General features: G+C 37.3%; 1 protein-coding gene across 4 annotated transcripts in view; it reads left to right on the top strand.

Moving 5' to 3' along the window:
* Window positions 1-283: 283 nt before the first annotated feature.
* Window positions 284-26,481, top strand: part of LOC122708995 (lipase member K) — a 37,251-nt gene continuing 11,053 nt past the window's right edge. For 2 of the 4 annotated variants that reach the window (XM_043925962.1, XM_043925965.1), the window contains exons 1-5: window positions 284-388; window positions 21,365-21,480; window positions 22,390-22,504; window positions 24,493-24,691; window positions 26,086-26,195. In XM_043925962.1, coding sequence (XP_043781897.1) covers window positions 21,376-21,480; window positions 22,390-22,504; window positions 24,493-24,691; window positions 26,086-26,195 — 529 coding nt within the window. In that variant the 5' untranslated portion in view covers window positions 284-388; window positions 21,365-21,375. Of the gene's footprint in view, window positions 392-4,542; window positions 4,574-21,364; window positions 21,481-22,389; window positions 22,505-24,492; window positions 24,692-26,085; window positions 26,196-26,481 lie in introns of those variants that run through there. The other 2 variants (XM_043925963.1, XM_043925964.1) reach the window with 2 other exon arrangements.

A 26,481-nucleotide genomic window follows, 5' to 3' on the forward strand; every position in this document is an offset into this window, starting at 1 on the left:
ATGCTTATATGACTGGGACATTGCAACCATCCTTGGGTGAAAATTATTTTCTGAATGGACAGTCTATATTCTGCTGAGAAGATTTCAATCCATTTATCCCTGGAAGCACACAACTCAGGCACTACGTGGCAGAAGCAGGGACTTTGATCCATTACAGCTCTTTTTTTCATCACAGGCTAAGAACTCACCTAACAAGGTTGTCTGGGTAGCATGTGTTGTGTTTCAAGGCATGATTAATCTGCCTCCAGTTGAGAAATTTCTGGTTGCAACATCTTCTGAGCTGTTTCAAACAGATCATGTTCCATTGACAGCTGTTTCTGAAAGAAGCTGAAATCTATCTGAAGCTCCCAGGATTTGAAGACAGATCCTCGGACATTTCAGAGATTGGGTAATGAGTATTTATTTATTTGCAGAGCCTGGATCATGGTATTTCAATGAGACATGGGAAGTATTTGGAGGTACAGAATTTTAATTGTTGGTAAGGAATATTGTATATTGATAGCAAAAGACAGCAAGAATAAAACATGGCCACTCCTAATGGAGAAGATAGATTGCAGTTTTCTAGACACGTTAGGGTGAGTTTTCGCTTTCAGAAAGCTGTGGCATTTACAAAGTAGACATTGCTATTTTTGAAACTCAAAGAGAGGTGATATCACAAATTTGTACCAGGAAATGTTAGTGACTGATATTTTTAAGAATTTAAGAGATCTTTCCCTGGGGGTGTGCATCTAGAGGTTTGGGAAGTAATATTTAAATAATATCTTAAAAACTGTTCAGCATTTTCAAAAAGCCCCTTATTGTCTCCTTCTGAAGGCCTTGAACCCGAATACTCTTTCTTATGAGTAGGGTCATCTGTAGGGAAATGTGGGACCAAAAGATTGACAGAAGTCACTGTACTAAGTCATATGCCTGCTTCTGGACATTATGAACACCCTTCTAAGAGTTTTTGAAGGTCCTGCCACTTTTTGCTGCTGCTTCATAATGAATAGCCTTGTTGAATGAGTGAAAAAGTGGTTTATATTAATGTTGATGTTAAAAGTATATTCTCCTTCAGTCCTCATGATTACAGACCTGCATTCAAAGCTAGGGAGATGAAGATGAGCCAATTTGATGGACTAATATCCCCCCCAAGCATTGAGAGATTGAATGATTGTCCTTTAATTCTATATATCAAAGTCAGAAGGTTGTTTTGTTTGTTTGTTTTTACAATATACTTATTTTTTATTTTCTGTTTCTAGACTTAAGAAAGAAGTTCTTACCAGATTTTCCTCTTGTTTGAAAATCATTTATCTATCATTTATCTATCAAGTAAATAATCATGACAATACATTTCACACTTCAAGCAGGAAATATGACGATATGGAAGGAGTCATTTTACTCTAATGCAGCTTGCTTTAATAGTTCTTCGGGAAAAAATATTTCCTCCACAGCTCCTCCATGCTTGGTAGCTCAGCTGGTAAAGAACTCACCTGCAATGCAGAAGACCCCAGTTCGATTCCTGGGTGGGGAAGATTGCTAGAGAAGGGATAGGCTACCCACTCCAGTATTCTTGGGCTTCCCTGGTGGCTCAGTTGGTAAAGAATCCACCTGAAGAGTAGGATACCTGGGTTCAATCCCTGGGTTAGGAAGATCCCCTGGAGAAGGGAACAGCTACCCACTTCAATATTCTGGCCTGAAGAATTCCATGGACTACCCATGGAATTCCATGGACATGGGGTCACAAAGAGTCAGACATGACTGAGCAACTTTCACATTTCACTTAACAGCTCCTCCTTGGTTATTTATTTTATTATTTTAGATTTTGAGGCATCAATCATTCAGAGGCTACTTTTCCAAGTAGAACAAGTATTTCATTCTTCATATTGTAGAAGAGCCATGAAAATATATGCTGTTTAATTTTCTTTTCTCTTTAGTGTTTGCTCTTCCCATTCACTCTAAAACTCCTTTCTCTTCTGTTGCCTTTGGTGTTGGAGCACAGAGCTATTAGCCTCTCCACCCTAATTAAAGATCTTGTCACAGTCGCCTAGTCCTTCTTCCTTTGACAGAAAGGTTCTTAATCCTCAACTCTGAAATTTGCAGGCCTAGACATCTGATTGTGCAATGATTTCCTTTCTTTCACTTGTTAATAACCTCATTAGTCTTTCTGATTCATTAAGTCTTTCACTCTATGGGAGGGGGAATTCAAAAATAGAGAACAAATTTAGACCTAGATTCTGTTTAACTTTGCTCCCAATGGTTGTGTAACCTTATGAGTCACTATGCTTTGGTAAGAGATGAGAATATCAGACTTTTGTGAAGATTGCTGAGATAAAGGCAAAACAGAATCTAACTTTTTATAAACACAATGATAGCAAATCCACCTACAATGCAGGAGACCCAGGTCTTATCCCTGGGTGGGAAAGATCCCCTGGAGAAGGGAATGGCTACCGACTCCAGTATTCTTGCCTGAAGAATTCCATGGACAGAGGAGCCTGGTGGCCTACAGTCCACGGGGTCATAAAGAGTTGAACACGACTGAGTGACTAACACTTCAATCAGTATCAGATTGAAAACGTCAAATAAAAAGGGAAATTGTGTCAGAGGCTGAAATATTTTAATTGACAGACAATGGGCTTCTGGCAAACCCAGTTATTTATGTCATTGACAAAAATCTCATAATAAAGAAAAACTGGGGAACTGTGAAACAGTTATTACAAGGTGGAAATACTAAAACTTGTGGACTTTGCCCCACAAGAAGACTTCTAGAGCCTTTATTCAGAGCTCACTGCATTTAAATTTATATCTAATTATTTTTAAGTATCTTTATTCAGTATAAGTACATTATTATATTTTATATCATAAATATTCATTATAATAAACATCTTAGTACATTTTAATTTCAAGAATAACTCAAACTAATAAAGTCATTGAGGAAAATACATAACCAAGAAGCAAATTAATAGAAGAGGGAATACTTTTAATCTAGTACTTGAATATAGCCATAACCATTTTGCAGTAATCCTTTCAGAATTTCCAAATATCGTACTTTTTTGGTTTGTTTACTTGTTTGAGATATTAAAGAAATAAGATTGCAGTTGCTTAAAATTTGGTATTGTTTCTATAGGCCAAAACAAATTTTTCAAAACTCTATAAATGTTAACATATTTTTAGGCTGATGTATGAAAAATATTTATCATAATTTTAAATAGTTACAAAGAATGTATTTAAAGGTATCTCATAAATGTTGCCAGTTTAAATTGAAATTATTATAAAATTATTAAAATATATTCAATAGAATAGTTTTTTGATATCTAAAATCATCCATTAAAATACTTTATTTAATGGATTAAATTTTATCTTTTATTTTCCTATTGAATTCATATTTCCATCCTAGTTTTTTTAACAGATGTTTTACATATTTCCATAAATATATATCCTAGTAGCATTTATTTATATGCTTAAAAATTATTTTATTGATCAATGATCCTTCTTCTCTAGGACTCAAAAGTGGATATGCATTAAAATTTAAGCTGTTTTCACTTGAGTATAAGGTTGCATTTTCCTTTTAATTTTTAAATGATTTATCATTGTAAATTTAAGTAGAATTCATTTGGTCAAAGGATCATAAATATATTAAAAGTTCAGTGAATAGTTATTAAGTCTTAAAATCAAATTTTAATAGCAATGATTCTCTTACTGATGTGAATGGAACTTTTCCTTTTAATTCATACAAACAGTGAGAATTATTATTTATTCACAGGTGACAAAAATTTTAAATCAATTCCTTTCCATTTATTCAATAAATGTAAGTACTGGAAAACCATGTTTACCTAATACCATTAAACTCTTTTAACTTTTTGAAGCTCCATATCACAAATCATACTGATGCATCTATAAAAAGTGATTTTTAATGTTTTACCTCCTAACAACTCAAGTAGATCCTTTTTAAATTTTTTGAAAGCAAAGGATTTGAAACTACATGATTTGTGGAGGTTAATTGCTTTTGAAAAAGGATTGATACTTTATTAAACTCTCCCTTTCCTAATACCAGTGTCAATATTGTGAAGTTAGGGGCCCCAATATCCTTTGTTAGGGGCCCCAGTTTTTTTTTTTTTTTAACAATCTCAGATAATTCATCATAGTTAAGAATTCAAGAGAAGAGAGAGTTATACATTTCCTTTGTAGCATTAGAAAATGAGAGTCTCATTGAAGTCAGAAATCTCAGGCCATATCAATTTTAGGAGAGAAATATATACAACGGTGAAAGATCTAGAATTTGATTTTTAAAAAAACTATTTAATTGTCTATGTATCTCTTGGAAAGTCCTTGCATACCCTAGCATGAAAACTATAATCTTTCCTCCCAACAGTAATTTTTTCCCATTTAACATAATATTCCATGTGTGTTTTCTCATTATTATGCAGTCCTTGTACACATTTTATAGCAGCTTCCCTGGGGGCTCAGACAGTAAAGAATCCAACTGCAATGGAGGAGACCCAGTTTTGATCCCTGGGTGGAGAAGATGCCCTGGAGAAGGAAATGGCTACCCACTCCAGTATTCTTGCCTGGAGAATTCCATGAACAGAGGAGCAAGGTGGGCTACAGTCTATGGGTCGCAAAGAGTAAGACACTGAGTGACTAACACTTTCACTTTCATATACATTTTAATGGCTAGATATATCAAATTCATTAGTATTATAGTTTAAGCATTGCTTTATAATTTAAATGTTTTTCATTTTTTAAGATAAATAACAAGCATAAAAGCAATTTTGTAAAAGAAATCTCCTCTGCATTCAAATTTGAGAATTGTCCTCTTATTATAAATTTATAGAGCAGAAGTTCTGGATATAAGAATTTTCTTTAAAAGTCCATAAATATAAAAATACAGATTTTAATTTTTTCTCCAAATTTTAATAATTTATTTCTCAAATATTAAATAGGATATTTACCAATGTAACCATTGGGTCTGAAATTTGTTTTTTCAAAACAGAGTTAGCTTCTTTAATAGATATAGGACTAGTCAAATGTTCTATTCTACCTGAAACAATTAGTCTTGCTATTGCTTATCAATTTTATTTAGCTTTCCAAGTTATTGATCCATCTCTTGTGGCCTAGGCCAGCAGCCGCGTGAAGCAGGATTTCGGTTCCTGGCCAGAGATTAAAGTCAGGTGGCAAAGTGAGAGGCCTGAATAATAGCCACTAGACCATCAGGGACCAGTGACCAGTGACAAGGCCCTGGCCCACATGGCTTTGCAGAAATGAATTCCCACAAAGATTGAAAGTAGTGAAACAAATAGAGTGTTTATTAGAGGAAAAAAGATTTTGTGTGGATAGGCACAGAGGCAGGCTCAGAGAGAGAATTACATCCTCATGGTGGTTAAATCAATTATATGGGCATTTCTTCCCAATTTCCTTTGGTCAGTCATTTTGCTTTGCCTGGTTCTGAGTTCATATTTGATATATCTCAGGCTCCTCCTGTGTGCTCATGCACATTTCTTCCAGGATGGATCTAGCAAAGAGGTTTATTAGTAGCTTGGCATCACTCCCCTTCTGAGTTCCAAGGAGCAGACAGGTCGGGAAGGTCTCTGTGGCTTTGAGAAGGACAAATATGTGGCCTCTTATCTTTTATCTGGGCAGGGCTTAGCCTCCTTTCTCTCTCCTGCTATCTTCATTTTGGAGTATCGGTCCACAGGAAAGGAACTCCTGCTGCTCACCCTGGGAGGACCATCTGTCTCATGCTTGATGACCAACTCTGACTTTGTTAATTTTCTCTAATACTCTCCTCTTTATTTTATTGATAATTGCTTTTTCCCTGTCTACTCACTTATTGTGTGTCTGTGTGTGCCTGTGTGCTCAGTTGTGTTAGACTCCTTGCAACTCTCACCAACCAGCCTCCTCTGTCAATGGAATTTTCCAGGCAAGAATACTTTAGTGGGTTGCCATTTCCTACTCCAAAAGGTTTCCTTGACTCAGGGATGAAAACTGCACCTACTAAGTCTCCTGTATTGACAGGCGGATTCTTTATCGCTGTGTCACTTTTGGCTTAATATAATTTTCTTTTTCTACTTAATAAAGTAAAAGTTTGGATTACTGATTATAAACCTTTCTCTTTCCTAATAAAGTTAAATATTAACTTTCTAAGTACCACTTTGGCAGCATCCCTGGTTTTGATTAGTAGTGTTTTAATTACCCATCAATTATACATTTTTTTCTAATTTTCCTTTTTAATTTTCAGCTGTGTGGTCTTTAGACCTGTTTTGCAAATGTCAATTAGATCAATTTAGCTATAATAGCATTCAGATTTTCTGTATCATTACTGATGTTCTGTCTACTTTTTCTATCAAATACTGAAAGACAAATGTTGAAACATACAACTACAAAACTGAATTCACTTTGGTTCCATCAGGTTTTTTTCTTTTGAATTCCTAAATTCTGTTATTAGGTTGTTGTTGTTTAGTCACACGGTTGTATCCAACTCTTTTGCAACCCCATGAACTGTAGTCCATCAGACTCCTCTGTCAGTGGGATTTCCCAGGCAAGAGTACTGCAGTGGGTTGCCATTTCCTTCTCCAGGGGATCTTCCGGACCCAGGGATTGAAACCACCTCTCCCGCCCCTGCAAGTCTCCTGCATTGCAGGCAGATTCTTTACTGCTGAGTCATCGAGGAAGCTCTCTATTATTAGGTACCTCCACATGTAGGCTTGTTTTGTTGTTCTGATGAACTGACTTTTGTCTTCCAGGTGAATAAACACTATGAGCATTCTTCTTTATCTCAAACAATACTCTTTGTCTTGAAGGTCTGCTTTGTCTGATATTATTATACCCATGTAGCCATGCCAGCTTTCATATGTTTGTTCCTACATGGCATACTTCTTTATTTATTTTAATTTTAACCTATTTTTCTGTACATTTAAAGTGTGTCTCCTGTGCAAAGCTTGTAGTTGGGCTTTGCTTTTCCATCCAGCCTGACAAGTTCTGTCTTTTAATTAGAATAATCCGTGCATTAACATTTAATATAATTTCTGGTACATTTGGGCTTGTCTGCCATCTTTTCCATTTGTTTTCCGTTGTCATTTATTTTTCTCTCTCTCTGTCCCTGTTTGTGTGTGTCTCTCTCTTTCCTTCTTTCTTTCAGTTCCGATTTATCTATTTATCCCTTTTCTGCCTTCTTCTCAGATGAATGAAGATTTTTTAGCATTCTGTTTTGATTCTTCTTGGAGAAGGAAATGGCAACCCACTCCAGTATTCTTGCCTGGAGAATCCCATGGACAGAGGAGCCTGGTGGGCTACAGTCCATGGGGTCGCAAAGAGTCAGATACGACTGAGCGACTTCACTTCACTTGATTCTTCTATTGGCTTTGTAAAATATACCTGCTTCTGAGTGGTATTAATAATACTGTATCCTATTGCCTGATATCTGAAAATAATTGACTTCTATCTATCTATGGGACTAGTCTTTTATGGTTACTGCAGCATGATTGGAAAAGTTCAAGTCTTTCATTATGATTTCTTGAATGGAAATCTGACATGAGAAAATGAATTTTATACAAATCAATCTGTCAGCAACATACATAATGATTTGAGTCATAAAGACTAATGAAAGCCCAACCAGGATCCCAGTAAAATAATACAGGTATTTGAAATGAAGTTGTGGACTAGAGAGGTAGTGAAAGTAACTGAAAATAGTTTTGAAAGAATAATAGCAAAAATGAAAATCTGAGCAAAGTTTTGAAGAAGAGTTTTTAAAAGTTTGAAGGAAGAACATTATTACTTAAAGATTGGAGATAGGGTTTGAAGAAGCCATAGAATATAAGAAAATGTCTAAGATTCCAGCTTTCAGGATGAAGGGGGAAAAGAGTCTAAAATTGAGGGGACAAAAGAGGAATAGAGAAAGAAAAAAAAGAGGGTGATTTTATTTGGAAACATGCTGGATTAAAGATTTAAAAAAGAAAAAGTGGATACATCCTGAACTCTCAAGGAAACATGGAATTAGACCTCAGATGAGTGGTCAGGGTAGGTTGTATGGATTTGGATTTCTTTCTCACCTGGAATAAATGAAAGCACATGGTTAGGGAGAGAATGGGTATGGGACAAGGAAGAGTGAGTAGTGGACAGAATACATGATACCATTGAATCAGGGGGAATTGGGACGACCAGTGGATGTGGCTAGAGAATGATTGAGCTGAAAATTAGGACACCTCACGAAGAAAAGGATGAATTATGAGGAAGACAGCAAGAGAAATATCACAGGTGGTTTTGATTGTGAGATTTGTCAGTTCATTTTAATAGTAAACACAGGGGAAAGCTCTCAAAGCTTCTGCTAAGTATATGGTTATCAACACTGGATTTTTGGAAAGTCTCTCTACCACCTTCCAGGAAAAGACACTCACTTCTACACTTGGATCTTTCTAAAGAGAAGGTGCATGCTGCCTTATATTCTTGAATTTTGTAATTCTTCATAATTTAAACATGTTGCATTTAACACTAGCACCTTGGACCCTCACAACAGCCTAAAGAGCTAGGCTGCACAGAGCATATGTTTTCAGCCTTGAGTGTTGTCCCAGATAGGAAAAGAAAAGCTCAAGAGGTTTTTTGTCTTCCCACTCTTTCAACGTTCTTTCATTAACCCCCAGTACATCTCATAATTCTACATTATGATAGAGAAAATTATAATAAACTTTCCCCACACTGTGCATAGTTGATGAAATAAGGATGTATTATCTGATGACAGAATAAATATAAACAAATGCTTCATTGACATATACTAATATTTCACTGGAACATATACAGAGATACATTGATCAAGGGTCATTTGAATTAACTGGGAGTTTTGTATACTAACCACTAAACATTGGAAAATAGCTTAAACATAGACAATTTTAAGGTAGGAAGTTTTTAAAAAAAAACAAAACCAGCACCCAGATTGCCTAGAAGTGTTAATATACAATTCTTTCTTTCTTGAGCTTCTCGCCTATTGTCTCTCTTTTGGGGCAGGAAGAATGCTCTTTCTGTGTATTGTTTGTCTGGATTACAATTATAAGTAACACCGATTCATTATAAATTTGCATCTTTTACCATTTAGTCCAAATAATTATCCATGATATGATCACTTTCTTCCTCCCACTTTCTCTTCCTACATCTCTTTTCTCATCCTTCTCAGTTCATTAATTAATAAAAGATGAAAGAGAAAAGTATGCTATCATTGACAACAGGAGTGATATGCCATCACTTATAACAGAAGTTTCTTACTAATATTATACTTGGTATACATATACATGCATGCTAAGTTGCTTCAATCATCTCTGACCCTTCATGACTCTATGGACTGTAGCCTGCCAGGTTCCTCCATCCATGGGATTCAATTCCAGGGCAACGATACTGGAGTGGGTTGCCATGCCCTCCTCCAGGGGATCTTTCAAACCCAGGGATCGAGCCTGCATCTCTTACATCTCCTGCATTGGCAGGTGGGTCCTTTACCACTAGTGCCACCTGGTATATACATATAAACATACATATACATATACATATAAACATACATATACATATACATAATTTTCATCACAACTGTCACCTCTCCCTTGGGCTTTGAGAATGCCACACATTTAAGTTACATTTTATTGTGCTTGTGAACACAGGCTTTCTCTTGTTATTTTTTATTTGATTGCCAAGCAACATGCATACACAGAGTTTCATATTTCTTGTCCCTATGTCATTTTCAATTCTGTCGATGATAAGAATTTTACACTCAAATCTGTTATCAGAATTATTCCTCTCTTCAAATCTTCTACTAAGTTACACTGTGCCCAGATTTTCTGTTGTTATTCAGTCAATAAGTCGTGTCTGGCTCCTTGAGACCCCATGGAGTGCAGCATGCCAGGCTTCCCTGTCCTTCACTGTCTCCTGGATTTTGCTCAAACTCATGTCCACTGAGTCAGTGATGCCAACCAATTAACTCATCCTCTGCTGCCCCCTTCTCCTCCTGCCCTCAAACTTTCCCAGCATCAATGTCTTGCCCAATGAGTCAGCTGTTTGCATCAGGTAGTCAAAGGATTGGAGCTTCAACATCAGCATCAGTCCTTCCAATGAATATTCAGAGTTGATTTCCTTTAGGATTGACTGGTTTGATCTCTTTGTTGTCCAAGAGACTCTTGACAGTCTTCTCCAGCACAATTCAAAATCACCGATTCTTTAGCGCTCAGCGTTCTTTGGTAGCTAAGATGGTAAAAAATCTGCCTGCAATGTGGGAGACCTGGATTTGATCCCTGGGTCAGGAATATCCCCTGGAGAAGAGAGTGGCAACCCACTCCAGTATTCTTGCCTAGAGAATTCCATGGACAGAGGAGCCTGGGTGAGATACAGTCCGTGGGATTGTATCTCAGTCTGCACTACTGAGCGACTAACACTTTCACTTTCAACCTTCTTTATGGTCCAACTCTCACATCCGTACATGGCTACTGGAAAAACTATGGTTTTGATATACAGATCTTTGTTGGCAAAGTGATGTCTCCATTTTTTGCTTCATTGTCTAGGTTTGCCATGGCTTTTCTTCCAAGGAGCAAGCATCTTTTAATTTTGTGGCTGCAGTCACCATCTGCAGTGATTTTGGAGCCCAAAAATATAAAGCCTGTCACTGTTTCCATTGTTTCCCCATCTATTTGCCATGAAGTGATGGGACTGGATGCCATGATCTTCATTTTGGGAATGTTGAGTTTTAAGCCAGCTTTTTCCACTCTGCTATTTCACCCTCATGAAGAGGTTCTGTAGTTCCCCTCTATTTTCTGCCATTAAAGTGGTATCATCTGCATATATGAGATTGTTGATATTTCTCCCGGCAATCTTGATTCCAGCTTGTGCTTCATCCAGCCCAGCATTTCACATGATGCACTCTGCATATGTTAAGACACCTCTTAATACTTTGAGAGATTTTCACTATAGAATAATTTTATAAGAAAAGGCAAAATTCAGTGAAAAGAACATGGAGCAAATAGACCTTGTTCAAATCCCAAATTGGCATTTTCTACTTGTGGACAAAGAATAATTTATGATGATTAAGCATATACATGCTCAATCAATGGCTTAAAATTATATATTAAATATTTAATAACTAAGGTATTTTATATAGTAAAAATTAAGAATTCTTGGTGAAAGTTATAAACAGATTTTTTTTAATTAATTAATTTAATTTAATTGGAGGCTAATTACTTTAAAATATTGTAGTGGTTTTTACCATACATTGACATGAATCAGCCATGGGTGTACATGTGTCCCCTGTCCTGAAACCCCTCCCACCTCCTCCCTATCCCATCCCTCAGGGTTATCTCAGTGCACCAGCTTTGAGTGCCCAGTGTCATGCATTGAACTTGGACTGGTGATCTATTTCATATATTGTAATATATGTGTTTCAATACTATTCTTCCAAATCATCCCACCCTCATCCTCTTCCACAGAGTCCAAAAGTCTGTAATTTATATCTGTGTCTCTTTTGCTGTCTTGCATATAGGATCATTGTTACCATCTTTCTAAATTCCATATATATGTATTAATATGCTGTATTTGGTGTTCTTCTTCTTCACTCTGTATAATAAGCTCCAGTTTCATCCACCTCATTAGAACCTATTCAAATGCATACTTTTTTAATAGCTAAGTAATATTCCATCCTGTGTATGTACCACAGCTTTCTTATCCATTCGATGGACATCTAGGTTGCTTCCATGTCCTAGTTATTGTAAACAATGCTGTGATGAACATTGGGGTACACATGTCTCTTTCACTCGTGGTTTCCTCGTTGTGGATGCCCAGCAGTGGGATTGCTGGGTTGTATGGCAGTTTTCTTTCCAGCTTTTTAAGGAATCTCCACATGGGTCTCCATACTGGCTGTACTACTTTTCATTCCCACCAACAGTGTAAGAGGGTTCCCTTTTCTCCACACCCTCTCCAGCATTTATTGTTTGTAGACTTTTGGATAGCAGCCATTCTGACCGCCATGAGATGGTATTTCATTGTGGTTTTGATTTGCATTTCTCTGATAATGAGTGCTGTTGAGCATCTTTTCATGTGTTTGTTAGCCATCTGTATCTCTTCTTTGGAGAAATGTCTGTTTAGTTCTTTGGCCCATTTTTTGATTGGGTCATTTATTTTTCTGGTATTGAGTTGGGAGCTGCTTGTATGTTTTTGAGATTACGTCAGTTGCTTTGTTTGCTATTATTTTCTACCATTCTGAAGGCTGTCTTTTCACCTTGCTTATAGTTTCCTTTGTTGTGCAAAAGCTTTTAAGTTTCATTAGGTCCCATTTGTTTATTTTTGCTTTTATTTCTGTTACTCTAGGAGGTGGGTCATAGAGAATCCTGCTGTGATTTATGTCAGGGAGTCTTTTTCCTATGTTTTCCTCTAGGAGTTGTATAGTTTCTGGCCTTACATTTAAGTCTTTAATCCATTTTGAGTTTATTTTTGTGTATGGTGTTAGAAAGTGTTCTAGTTTCATACTTTCACAGGTGGTTGACCAGTTTCCCCAGCACCACTTGTTAAAGAGATTGTCTTTTCTCCATTGTATATTCTTGCCTCCTTTGTCAAAGATAAGGTGTCCATAGGTGCATGGATTTATCTCCGGGCTTTCTATTTTGTTCCATTTATCTATATGTCTGTCTTTGTGCCAACACCATACTGTCTTGATGACTGTAGCTTTGTAGTATAGTCTGAAGTCAAGAGGTTGATCCCTCCACTTTCATTCTTCCTTCTCAAGATTGCTTTGGCTATTCGAGGTTCTTTGTATTTCCATACAAATTGTGAAATTATTTGTTCTAGTTCTGTGAAAAATACCGTTGGTAGCTTGATAGGGATTGCATTGAATCTATAGATCGCTTTGTATAGTATACTTATTTTCCCTATATTGATTCTTCTGATCCACGAACATGGTATATTTCTCAATCTATTTGTGTCATCTTTGATTTCTTTCATCAGTGTTTCATAGTTTTCTATATATAGGTCTTTTCTTTTTTAGATAGATTTATTCCTAAGTATTTTACTCTTTCATCACAATGGTGAATGGTGTTTTCATAGTTTTCAGCAGTGTTTTATAGTTTTCTATATATAGGTCTTTTCTTTTTTAGATAGATTTATTCCTAAGTATTTTATTCTTTTCATCACAATGGTGAATGGAATTGTTTCCTTAATTTCTCTGTCTGTTTTCTCATTGTTAGTGTATAGCAATACAAGGGATTTCTGTGTATTAATTTTATCCTGCAACTTTGCTATATTTATTGATTAGCTCTAGTAATTTTCTGGTGGTGTCTTTAGGGTTTTCTATGTAGAGGATCATATTGTCTGCAAACAGTGAGGGTTTTACTTCTTTTTTTTCCAATCTGGATTTCTTTTATTTCTTTTTATTCTCTGATTTATGTGGCTAAAACTTCCAAAACTATGTTGAATAGTAGTGGTGAGAGTGGGCACCCTTGTCTTGTTCCTGACATTAGAGGAAATGCTTTCAATTTTTCACCATTGAGGATAATGTTTGCTGTGGGTTTATCATATATGGCTTTTATTATGTTGAGTTATGTTCCCTCTATGCCTGCTTTCTGGAGGGTTTTTATCATAAATGGATGTTGAATTTTATCAAAGCCTTTCTCCGCATCTATTGAGATAATCATATGGTTTTTATCTCTCAGTTTGTTAATGTGGTGTATCACATTGATTGTTTTCAAATATTGAAGAATCCTTGCAACTCTGGGATAAAGCCCACTTGGTCATGATGTATGATCTTTTTAATATGTTGTTGGATTCTGTTTGCTAGAATTTTGTTGAAGATTTTTGCATCTATGTTCATCAGTGATATTGACCTGTAGTTTTCTTTTTTTGTGGCATCTTTGTCTGGTTTTGGTATTACGGTGATAGCAGCCTCACAGAATGAGTTTAGCAGTTTACCTTCCTCTGCAATTTTTTGGAAGTGTTTGAGTAGGATAGGTGTTAGCTCTTCTCTAAATTTTTGGTAGAATTCACCTGTGAAGCTGTCTGGTTCTGGGCTTTTGATTGTTGGAAGATTTTTTATTACAATTTCAATTTTCATGCTTGTCTGCAAACAAATTTTCAACAGCTTTGACATGTTCTTATTTGAAAAGAGATGTTAGTACATTATAACCTGTCATTTACTCACAACTCAGTTCAAAGAGTTATATCATATGTAGCATGAGCAAGGGTAGAGAAATGAAAGATATAAAAGTTTAAATACAGGTACAGTATAAAATGTGGTTCTTACCTTTAAGAAGTTATGGACTAGTTTCACAGCCAAGAATTACACATCTGAAGCAATCCCTGAATAGTAGAAGACATGTTGTAATAATAGCTACTGTTTATTAAGTGCCAAACTCTGTTAGATATTTTATAGACATGATTTGTCATCTTAGTTATCATTTACCCCATTTATCATCTTAAACTAATCTTCCCAGGAAACTAAGTTTCAGGGAGGTTACATTGGCTAACACAGCTAATAGTCATAGCCAATACTTAGGGAGTGCCTAAAATGTGTGGCTTCAGTGGGGACACAATGATGCATGTTAGAGCACAGGATCTGTGGCTGATGACTAGTTCTACTATCTGTAGTCACAGATCTGCGATCAAGTTCTCATGGCCTCCACACCCTCTAAAGCACAGATCTAGAATTTTAACTTAAAAAATTTCACAAAGCACTCAGGACTCATCATTGGCTTTATTTTACCATTGAGCTGATTGAGATTCATCAAAGAACCATACAGAGAAAATGGCCTTTGTGTGCTTTCAGAAACAAAGCTTGTTTAGAGCTACATGTAGAGTCTTAATATTTGTATAATCTGGCTTACTTTCACCTCTACTTCTGCAACATCATTGAGGGTTGGAGTGGGGATTCATTGAAAACACTGTCCAAGCATCAGCATAATCCTTGGTTACTTGTTTGCTTGATAAGCTGACAGTGACTATAACTGAACAACGAGAAAAGTAGAATAAAAGTCTTCATTATTTCCTTTGTTGAGTAATTGCTATCCTTGGTTTCATCATCATTGTATCTGTCAGTGCAAAATGCATGGCTTATGAGAACTACCTATATAACCCACATGCATTTGACATAAATACACCAACAATTTTTTGGAAGTCTCATAGTTCTCTCTGGCACTGTAACAAAAAAGAGAGAAAGAAAGCAATCATTAGAGAAAGGAGATTTTGAACATTGGAGGAGAGTCTTACCATTCTTGGTGTTATCATTTTTAAAACCACTTTCATTAAGTCTTTTACCACAGTCACGGGGGGCATCTGCCTACAGGAAAGTTTTCAAAGATGAGGTTGCAGTTTTTGGTTACATGCAACTTTTTAGCCTCCCCTTCATTACAGTGTATGTGTTAGTGCTAATTGCTCAGTCATGTCCAACTTTTTGTGACCCCATGGACCCTGCCAGGCTCCTCTGTCCATGGAAGTCTCCAGGCAAGAATACTGGAGAGGGTAGCCATTCCCTTGTCATCAGAGTGTACAATGAAGAGAAAAAGAAAAAATATCAAACAAGCACTTCCTAAAGTTTTCCCTGGAAAATTTGGGTCGTTATGTTTAATTGATGTCATTCAAATGATAAAATTCTAAGAGCAAATAAGGCTATGGAAAAATAAAAAGTTAAATGAAATCTTGATTGTAGAACCATACTGAGTCTTAATTATGATATTTTAACTTAAGACTCTCCAACAGTCACGTATATAGCTTATATATATATATACATATATAGAGAGTCTAAAATCATATATTTATGTCTATATATTATAACATTTTCCAAGAGTTGATTTTAAAAATAGCATTTTGCTATTAAAATGGAAGTCACTTTTACAGCAAAGCAACATGAATGCTTTAGAGTAATAGATCAATATAATCTGTGCAGATTATATTGTCTACACATAAAATAAAGATTTTATTCATAAAATAAAATATGAAAATAATAAATATAATCTATATTGATTTAGTCAGGGTTCTTGAGGCTAAAGGTTTTATGTTTAAGGATTAAAAGTTCCCTGGGATTTACAATGTCTTCTCTCTTCTTAGTCAAACATTATAATGTCTTTTCTCTTCTTAGTCCTACATGGAATCAGCAGGAGGTCAATGCAGGACACAGTCATCAGGAAGCTATCCTAGAAACGGGTCAAAGAAATTAGAGGATTGTTGCAGTATCATTAAGGAGAAGTAAATAAGGTAGATTTACCCAACAATTACATTAAATGTTGTGAGACTCACATTACACAGAGCGTGTAAACACATGCCCAGAAAGCACATGTAAGCACAGCCCTGGTGAGAAGTACATGCAGAAAGGTTGTTTGGTTAGGACCTGCTAGTTCTTATAAAGATATAATACAAAGACACCTGTTGCCTGGGTGTATCACCCTCCCATACCCAGATCCAACACACAGAAGAACAAAACAAAGGCAGCTGAGTGGGCCTTCCTTAGGTCATGGCTGCAAAATACAGTCTGTCATGACTAGTTCATTCTTGTGCACAGCTAGGGCTCTTCCCCTAAGCAGCACACAGCCCTCCTTCTGCATCACAACAAGCCCCACAAACTCCCCAGTCTGCCCATTTCAGAAGAGTGTCCAGTCTCCTCTAATTCAGGAACCCCAGTCACTTGCCAGTGATTGTGACTCAGAGGCCTCAAGTATCAATCACTCAGCAGAGACTGGAGCATCTAAACTGTCAATGTCTTGAGAGAAAAGACCCATTTTTTAAATTGCCCTACTACCTTCCTCTAGGGCTTCCCTGATCACTTGGTGGTGAAGAATCAACCTGCAAGGCAGGAGACACAGAGATAGGAGTTTGATTCCTGGGTCTGGAAGATCCCCTGGAGGAGCAAATGGAAACCCATTCTAGTATTTTTGCCTGGGAAAGTTCCTGTGGACAAGAGAGCTTGGCAGGTTGCAATCCACGGGGTCACAAAGAGTCAGACACAACTGAGCGACAAAGCACACAAATTCCCAAAAGATATAGTCATGAATTAAGGACACAACGAACTGTCAGAACTTACTGTCAGAGAGGACCATTTCAGTGGGGTAAGATGAAAGCAGACAAGAAAAATGTGATACAAAATAGTGAATCCATTTGGGATAGTCTTTAAGATTAAATGATATATACTCATTCTTTCTTTCACCCATCTATATATTTGGCAAACATTTATAGGGACTGTTGACTAAAAGATACATACACAAACTAAAAGTTGAGAGTTATTATATGCTTTATTCAGTGGACCTACTGAAGTCTTCAAGCCCTAGAGGCGGCATCTCAAGTAATCCTGAGAAAACTTCTCCGAGTAGGCAAGGGGGCAGCTGGAGCACACAGGAGTTTCTCAACAAAGGGTAGGTGGTAGGAACACAAGATTATTGTTAATAAAAGAAAACTAGATATCTCAGGTTAAGGAATGTAGTGCTTTTCTGTGTATGGAAAGATGTCAGAATATGGGCTTACTGAAATCATTCCTTTGATATATACCTCAGCTGTCTGGAACCAGTATCCTGGGTTTTCACAACCTGAGTTTCCTCAGGGCTCACTGGAGGGAGTGGACATAGTCTGATGACTGCTAGATGGCAGGTGTTCCTAATTTCCTTCCTTAGTTCCCTCAGGGCTCACTGTTGAAGGGCTGCAATCACTGATGACTGTGACATCCTTTGTTTACTAACATGGCAGGCAATATTTTACTTCTCAGAACCTTCATGCTAGGTCTCAAAGAGACAGATGTGAGAAGGAAACTTTTTATCAAGGAATCCAGTCTGTTTTTCACATGTGGAAATACACATGAATCACTTGAAATGAGGATTTTAAATGCAGATGCATAGCTATATACCCATAGATTCCCATCTGGTTTGGCTGGGGTGGGTTCTAAAAGTCTTCATTGTTTTAATGGCAATTATGATGCCTGTGGTCCATGGGCCACATGTAATACTAAGCAAGCACATAGCAGAGGGTCCTAGTAAGTCTGTGCTGAATGGACTTGGTCTCGGAAGGCCTCAGTCTGCAGCTGCTTGAAGCAGGATTTTGGTTTCCAACCAGAGACTGAAGTCAGGCCACAGCAGTGAGAGCGTTAAATCCTAGCCACTAGACCAGAATCAGCAACAAGGCCTGGTCCTTCGCTTTGCAGAAATGAATTCCCATGAAGACACGAAAAGTAGTGAAACATGTTAAGTGCTTATAAAAGGAAAAGGGTACATGTGAATAGATAAACACATGGGCTCAGAGAGAGCTGTGCCCTCGTGGCAGTTTGAATCACTTATATGGGGCATTTTTTCTGGGTTTTCTTTAGCCAATTATCTTGCTTTACCTGGTTCTGAGTCCATACTTATGTATCTCAGACTCTTCCCATGTGTGCACACCCCTCGCTTAGTCAAAGTGGATTCTAGTGAAGAGGCCTGTGGGTAGGTGACATCACTCCCTGTTTGATCTCCGAGGGGCCTTTCTGCACATGCATAATCGGGAAAGTCTTCTTAATCTTGAGAATGAGAAATATGTGGTGTCTTATCTGGACAGGGCTCAATTCCTCCTCCTCTTCATCTTGGAGCATATGTCCACAGCGGACAAACTCCATCTGCTCAGGCTGAGGCCCATATATCTCCTCACTCAGACTGAAAGGTTAAGAGCCTAATGATTCATATTTCCTTTAGAATCAAGCCACCTGAGTTCAGACCTTGGCTCCATCCCTATATGTTTGACCTTGGGCAAATGACTTGATCTCAACACCAGGTTTCATTTGAAATACAGTTGTAATAACATTTCTTATCCCTTGGGATTATTTTAAGAATAAAATGAGATAATCACAATCATGTCTGACACGTTACTTGGCACATAATAGGTGTTCAAAACAAGTTGTATTAGCTACAATAATTATCACTGTTGGTGGTGGCATTATTCTCTCTATCATATTATAGTGTTTCACCAGAATTTGGCTATATTAAGCAATATTCATTATATATAAACATATTAACATAAACTTACATATTTATTATATCAGCTTCCCAGGTGACGCTAGTGGTAAAGATCTGCCTACCAATGCAGGAGATGCAGTAGACTTTGCTTCGATCCCTGGGCCGGGAAGATTCCTGGAGGAGAAAGTGGCAACCGACTTCAGTATTCTTGCCTGGAGAATTTCATGGACAGAGGAGACTGATGGGCTACAGCCCCTGGGGTTGCAAATAGTCAGACATGACTGAGCGACTAAGCACACATGTATTACATACATAATCCATATATTATTAATCACATTAATTACAGTATAGATTAGAAAACTCCAATACTTTGGCCACCTGATGCAAAGAACAGACTCATTTGAAAAGACCCTGATCCTGGGAAAAATTAAAGGCAGGAGGAGAAGGGCACAACAGAGAATGAGATGGTTGGATGGCATCACCAACTCAATGGACATGAGTTTGAGTAAACTCTGGGGGTTGGTGATGGATAGGGGGGTCTGGCATGCTGCAGTCCATGGGGTCGCAAAGAGTTGGACACGACTGAGTGACTGAACTGAACTGAACTGATATAGTCAACAGAGATTATGACTTTGATAAATCCAAGAAAGGAGTTCATGAAATTTTCTGTAACAGAATAGTGAAGGCATAGTCTGAAAAATCCTTCCATTTCTTACAGAGTGAGACTTGTCATCATCATTGAGATTTTCATTTTATATAGTAGTTAATGGGAGATAGCCTGCAAAACGTCCCCTCTGTTACTTTTGCAGTCATTATATGTTTTTTCAACTTAAGTAGTTTAAAAGCCAAGTGAGGAATATACACAATCGTTTCATCTCATAATTTTCACAATTGTCTATTTGAAAAATAGCTTCTTTATTATGATAAAGTAATACTAGACATAGAAAATTTAGAAATGGGCAGTGCTTTAAAAATGAGAAAAAATTTACTGTCTAGATATAACCATAATTAAAATTTGATGCTTAGTCCTTCTCTCTTTATAGTTTGTTATATCACTGGGATCAAAATACGTGCACAAATTGCACTTTTTTCCCTTAATATTATATAATAGGAGTTCACATATCATGCAAAAAGATAATATTTGGCTGCTGAATAATTCCATTCTTCCTTCCCCATAATTTATTTTATCAATCTCTTATTTTAGCAAATTAAGATAAACAATAAGGTATATTTTACAGATGATACTCACATATTTTTTTTTCTTTTGGATAGATTCTTGGAATTAGAATTAAAGAATAAGGTATATAAATATTATTATTTTCCCAATATGTGCTAATAAGAGGAGAGTGAAAAAGTTGGCTTAAAGCTCAACATTCAGAAAACTAGGACCATGGCATACGGTCCCATCACTTCATGGCAAATAGATGGGGAAACATTGGAAACAGTGGCTGACTTTATTTTTCTGGGCTCCGAAATCACTGTGGATGGTGATTGCAGCCATGAAATTAAAAGACGCTTACTCCTTGGAAGGAAAGTTATGACCCACCTAGACAGCATGTTAAAAAGCAGAGACATTACTTTGCCAACAAAGGCCCGTCTAGTCAAGGCTATGGTTTTTCCAGAGGTCATGTATGGATGTGAGAATTGGGCTATAAAGAAAGCTGAGGGCCGAAGAATTGATGCTTTTGAACTGTGGTGTTGGAGAAGACTCTTAAGAGTTCCTTGGACTGCAAGCAGATCCAACCAGTCCATCCTGAAGATGGTCAGTCCTGGGTGTTCATTGGAAGGACTGATGTTGAAGCTGAAACTCCAATACTTTGACCACCTCATGCGAAGAGCTGACTCATTTGAAAAAGCCCTGATGCTGGTAAAGATTGAGGGCAGGAGGAGAAGGGGACGACAGAGGATGAGATGGTTCGATGGCATCACTGACTCAATGGACAGGGGTTTGGGTGGACTCTGGGAGCTGGTGATGGACAGGGAGGTCTGGCGTGCTGCGGTTCATGAAGTCGCAAAGAGTTGGACATGACTGAGTGACTGAACTGAACTGACGTGCTAATAAATCTGTTTCCATTAAGGTTGTGCCAGTGCTCACTTCCACCATCAGAAGAAGAGTACTAATTTGTCTGATAACTAGGGATATTAAATATGCTTTGATTCATATATTTGTCCTTAGGTTTTTCTGTGAATTATATGTACATTTCCTTCTTTGGCTCAATTACCTATTGTAGATTTAATTGATATTGGTTTTATTTTTTTGTTCTTTCCTTCCTTTTTTCTTTCTTTCTTTTCTTAATAAAAAGTCACCAGTTCAGATTTTTCATGGGATGAATCTTGAATAATTAAGTATATTATTTGTTAAGACACTACCTAGAAGGATCTTTCCACTCCCTCCAAAAGTAGTCTTATAGAGAGATTACACGGAGTTTCACTTTTAGAATTCTCTTTGATGACAAATATATTAATATTTCCTCTTACAGGTAGATTCCAAATGTGGCAGCTTTTAGCACCAACATGCTGGATGCTTCTTCTTGGACCTGTATATGGTTATCACAAGAAAGGAAGCACCACAAATCCTGAAGCTAACATGAATATTGTAAGTCATTCATTAAGGGAAAATATTTAGATAAGTAATTATTAAGCTATTGTCATTTTAGGGCTTTCCTGGTGTCATTTTAGATATAACTGATATGCTTGTCTAGTTTTTAAAAATTCTAAATTGACTAAATCTGTGTTTCCAACCTTTGTTCCTTGGCATAGCTGACTAACCAAAGAACTGAAAGACCTGACCCAAATTTGGGGCAGTAAGGCTCCCTCTGCTGGTGGTTTGAGCTACCATCTCATGGTGGTTTCCTGAAGAGAAAGTTCACGAATTCCTATTGATGATATTTTTAGAGAATCCTTGGGCTCTTCCTGAGGTTTTTTCTAGAGCAGTTTCTCTGATTTATGAACTACATTCATGTACATTTTAAGTTTAGTAAGCCAGATTTGGTTTGGGCTGCTTATAAACAAAAATATCTTAACATGCAGGAATTCATATCAGAAGGGGACTAGAACAAAGTGGAATGAAATAGATCTATGCAAACAACAAAAACAAACAAAAAAAGACCAGTGGAAAATGCTTACTATGTGCTTCATTCCAATGGAAAACATATTTCTTGTATACATTGTGTACAGTCATGCCCCCACCCATACCCATTTGTATTAGAACTTTAATAGAACTATCAATGATATAATTTTTCAAAAATATTTGGAGAGTGAACCTGAGTGCATTAATAATACCATTCCAAGAAAACTACCATGTATGATCACCACCTTACCTTACCAACACCTTGGCATGCATCTTCCTTTTAAAACCCTCCTCAAGTTATCCTGATTTTCCTGCTCTATTCTATTCCAAAACGCAGATGAACAGTAGGTTGTGACTTAAAGTATTATATTGCAATTTGGGTAAAAATTTGGGCATTTTATCATGAAGGTATACATGTTCCTTTCCCCTTTTTAGAGCCAGATTATTTCCTACTGGGGCTATCCTTATGAAACATATGACATTGTCACAGAAGATGGTTATATCCTCGGAATTTACAGGATTCCTCATGGAAGAGGATGTCCAAAAACAGGTAGGATTTATTTCATTGTGAAAGGAATAATGCCTAAGGAGAGATTCCTGGATGTGCTGATAGCAGCAGGACAGCTATGATTCTAAAATAGAGCCTACTCTCTTCTATTCCTCCTTCTAGTGGAAGAAAATCATCACCATCACCTCCACTCTTCCATTTCATTTGTATAATGCTGGAGTGTTTAAATCATTTTGGCATACACTATTTAGTCTTTCCTTTTCTCCATCATTTTGTCCTCTTTCTCAACAAACACGGAAACAAAAGAAAATGTGGTCTTATTCTAGGAATACCCACTTTCCAGCTTTAAAACCAGAACTCTAGGGTCATTTTGATGCTTTTCTCCCCTCACTTTCTATATTCAGCAAATCACCAAGACTTACCAATTTTGCCTTCTAAACGTCTCTCTAATCTGAAAACTCAGTTTCAATGTCACTCAAGTCCAGGCCTAGACATTATCTTTATCTTTGACATTATCAGTTATCTTTCAGGCTACTGCAATAGCTTTCTCAGTGCTTTTATTTCATTTGTAATTAGTTCTCTACACAAGTCATTTGGATTTTATTTTTTACAGTAAACCTGACCCTATTAGTTCTATACTTGATTGTAATTAAAAAGCCATTTCTAGGTCCCTGCAATACAGGTTAGTATCTGAGAGAAGACAGGATCCACTTGGCAAGAATTGTTTGCTTCTCTCATTTCTTATCGCCTTTTATTCTTTGGAGCTTTGTATAAACAAACTTTCCAATATCAGAAGGATTATTTGTTAGAAGATTAAAAAATATCTTACGCAATCTAGATGGAACAGTGTTGCTCACTTTATAGAACCAACCGTTCCCTAAAATAACTCCATTACCTTTGGAAATACTCGTGAGAACTTTACTTGCCCGAACTTTCACCTTGTCTGTTCTGTCAGGTAGTTGCCAAAAAGCATGGAAGGAAAGCTGTCTCTACAATGAGTAGCTGCCTGAGGGCTCAGATTAGAGACGAACTATGGATTGTGACTGCACTTTGGTGGTATTTTAGCAGAATTAGTAACACCTCTTCCTTCTGTCTTTTTCTCAAAAGGTGGATTAATGGATATAGATTTTGGTCCTTGCTTCCAGATGGCTGAGGCTCTCTGAGAGTCCAGTCTCACCTACTCAATCTCAGGAAGCTGGTCAAGCCCCAAAGGGACCTGTGGGAAAGCCCTGTGGTACCAACACAGCATCATAAGCCTTTTATGAAAGACAGAAATATCCTAGTCACTTCTCTTTCTCTTCTCAATGTTCAGTACCACTTCCCCATTTCCTTCCTTTTCTTTTCTCTTTCTTTAATCAAATTGTTCCAATTCTACATTGTGAGCAGAATTTTTACATCAAATGAACAATTTTACCTTGTGTACATTTCACTTAAAACCTTGCATTTCACTTCCTGACAATGCAAATTAACTAGCATAGTGCCTGGCATTCAGTGAAATATTCAACAAATGGTATTTTTCTTGTCTTTGTTACTATCTTGGAAAAATACTAGCTTTGTAATCAGATGCTTTTTGAGAAATAAAGTGTCATTAATGTGAATAATTATAGAGCAGGTAATTATTGTGGCTGAACAAAATTATATTTTAATTCTAATTTAATTCTTATAACTACACCATAAGACCACATTTTTTATTATCCCCCATTACAAAATAAGTTAACTAAGGCACAAGGAGGTTGATACATAGCAGAAGAGATTTCTGAAGCGGGGCACTCTGACTCCAACAACTATTTAACAATTCAATGCTTTGGACATAATCCCAGTTTTACAAAGAGAAAAACAAGACGTGGAGAAGATAAATAAGTTGACCAGCTTCAGAAGTAGTTCAAAATCCTAAAACCTAGACTTGCCTGGTGGTGCCAAATCTCCTTTCTTAACCTCTCTTTTGTATTACAGGGATTCAGAAAAGAGAATTTTCTTGTAGGCACCAAGGAAGTTCAGACAAAAAAATTCTCATTCTTTGTGTTTTGCAGCGCCAAAGCCTGTTGTGTATTTGCAACATGGCTTAGTTGCATCTGCCAGTAACTGGATTTGCAACCTGCCCAACAACAGCCTGGCTTTCCTTCTGGCAGATGTGGGTTATGATGTGTGGCTGGGGAACAGCCGGGGAAATACTTGGTCCAGAAAACACTTGAAATTTTCACCCAAGTCACCAGAATACTGGGCCTTCAGGTAAGAAGAACACTACTAATGACTAACATGTGTACATTGCTCTTTTATATGGATGACTACCCTTTTGAATTTTCCCTTTTTGTCCAACTGCACATTGTGGAATCCACAAGATGGAAATAAACATACCTTCTTCTACCCAGGTTTTCTTCACAAGCTCTGAAGAAATGCCCTTATTATTGCACTGATAGTTGTTTTAAACACTCCACTTGGCCTATGTGTATGTAAAGTATATAAGAAAGAAAAAAAAATCAAAATGCAAATTCCAGGACTATCACACTGTCAACGTGCAGTCCAGAAATTTACATGGTACGCTTAATGAAGAGGAATAATGACACTGATCAAGAAATGGGAACAGAAACAATGTTCTAGTTGAAAATCCTGAGAACCAGACATTCCGGTTAAGTCAAAATGAGCCAAGCACTTGAGCAGAGATGACACTCCAATGTTTATTCACTGAGGAGTGAAGGAACTCTGTCCTCCATAGACTGAGGGTGCTGAAATCTCTCCATGGAGCCAACCTGCCAACAGTAGTCCTGAGGGTGCTGTCTGTCTTAGAAGTTAGGCCAACTGAGTCACAGAAGCAAGCCTGGCATTTGTAGTGAAGCAAAGAACCATGCCTTGAAGGTCACTAAAGCTGCTTGTTCCTTGACCTGATTCCCACCTCACTCCTGGAAGCCATTTGTCATCCCCTAATTCCACATCCCAGGGCAGTTGTGTCATGGCATCATTGCAAATAGCATCATGATTCCCTGGATGAGTGTTTTCCCGACTACACACAGGAGAGAAAGCACCTGAGGCCTCTTTCCTGGAAATGTTGATTCAGTCTATCTGGGCTGAGGTCTGCAAGTCTCTTCACTTTTTATGTTTGTAAAATAAGCATTCCAGGTAATTTTTCTTTTCAAAGGAGTTTGGTAAATCTGCTATAGGATTAAGTGAAAAGCCTCTGTAGACTGGGCTGATCCTGGGAAAGATCCCATTCCCTGATGCTGGGAAAGATCAAAGGCAAAAGCAGAAGCGGGTGGCAGAGCATAAGATGGTTACATAGCATCACTAACTCAATGGACAGGAATTTGAGCAAACTCCGAGAGACAGTAGAGAACAGAGGAGCCTGGCATGCTGCAGACCAAGGGGACACAAAGACATGACATAGCAACCAAACAACTACAACAACTCTGTAGGCTTTGCAAGTCAGAGTTTTCAGTTTCTTAATACAAAGTTACTCTTGGATCAAGACGAGATCCTCAGAAGATGCCTGACATCATGTATTGATTCTAGTCTTACATTTAACAAAAGCTAAGCATCTAGATCTGCAACACATATATTTAGGTATTACAAGCCTAACAATGAGATGATTTTTTTCTAATGCTGTTTTGTTTTGTTTTTTCCTTTGGCAGTTTGGATGAGATGGCTAAATATGACCTTCCAGCCACAATCAATTTTATCATAGAGAAAACCAGACAAGAGCAACTCTACTACGTGGGCCACTCCCAAGGCACCACCATTGGTGTGTTTGGGGCAGATGTGATCTGAGGGTGTCAGGAGATTTTCTTCATATTCATGAAAGGGGTCAGGATTTCTTCCCTCTGTGCAGTCTGTAGCTGTGGGGACTTTGAACTGGAAAAACATCACACCTGGCTGTCTTTTGAAGAGTAAATAAAGTGAGGTTGACTAAGGGATTTTCCTGCCCCCTCAGGACTAAATTTGGAGATCGATGGAAAGACTGAAAGAAAGTCAATTATTTATTTATTCATTTGTGTACCCAGCAAACACTTGCCAGACACTGGGTTAGA

This window comes from Cervus elaphus, chromosome 15 (genome assembly GCF_910594005.1).
Source record: "Cervus elaphus chromosome 15, mCerEla1.1, whole genome shotgun sequence".
Classification (NCBI taxonomy): Eukaryota; Metazoa; Chordata; class Mammalia; order Artiodactyla; family Cervidae; genus Cervus; species Cervus elaphus.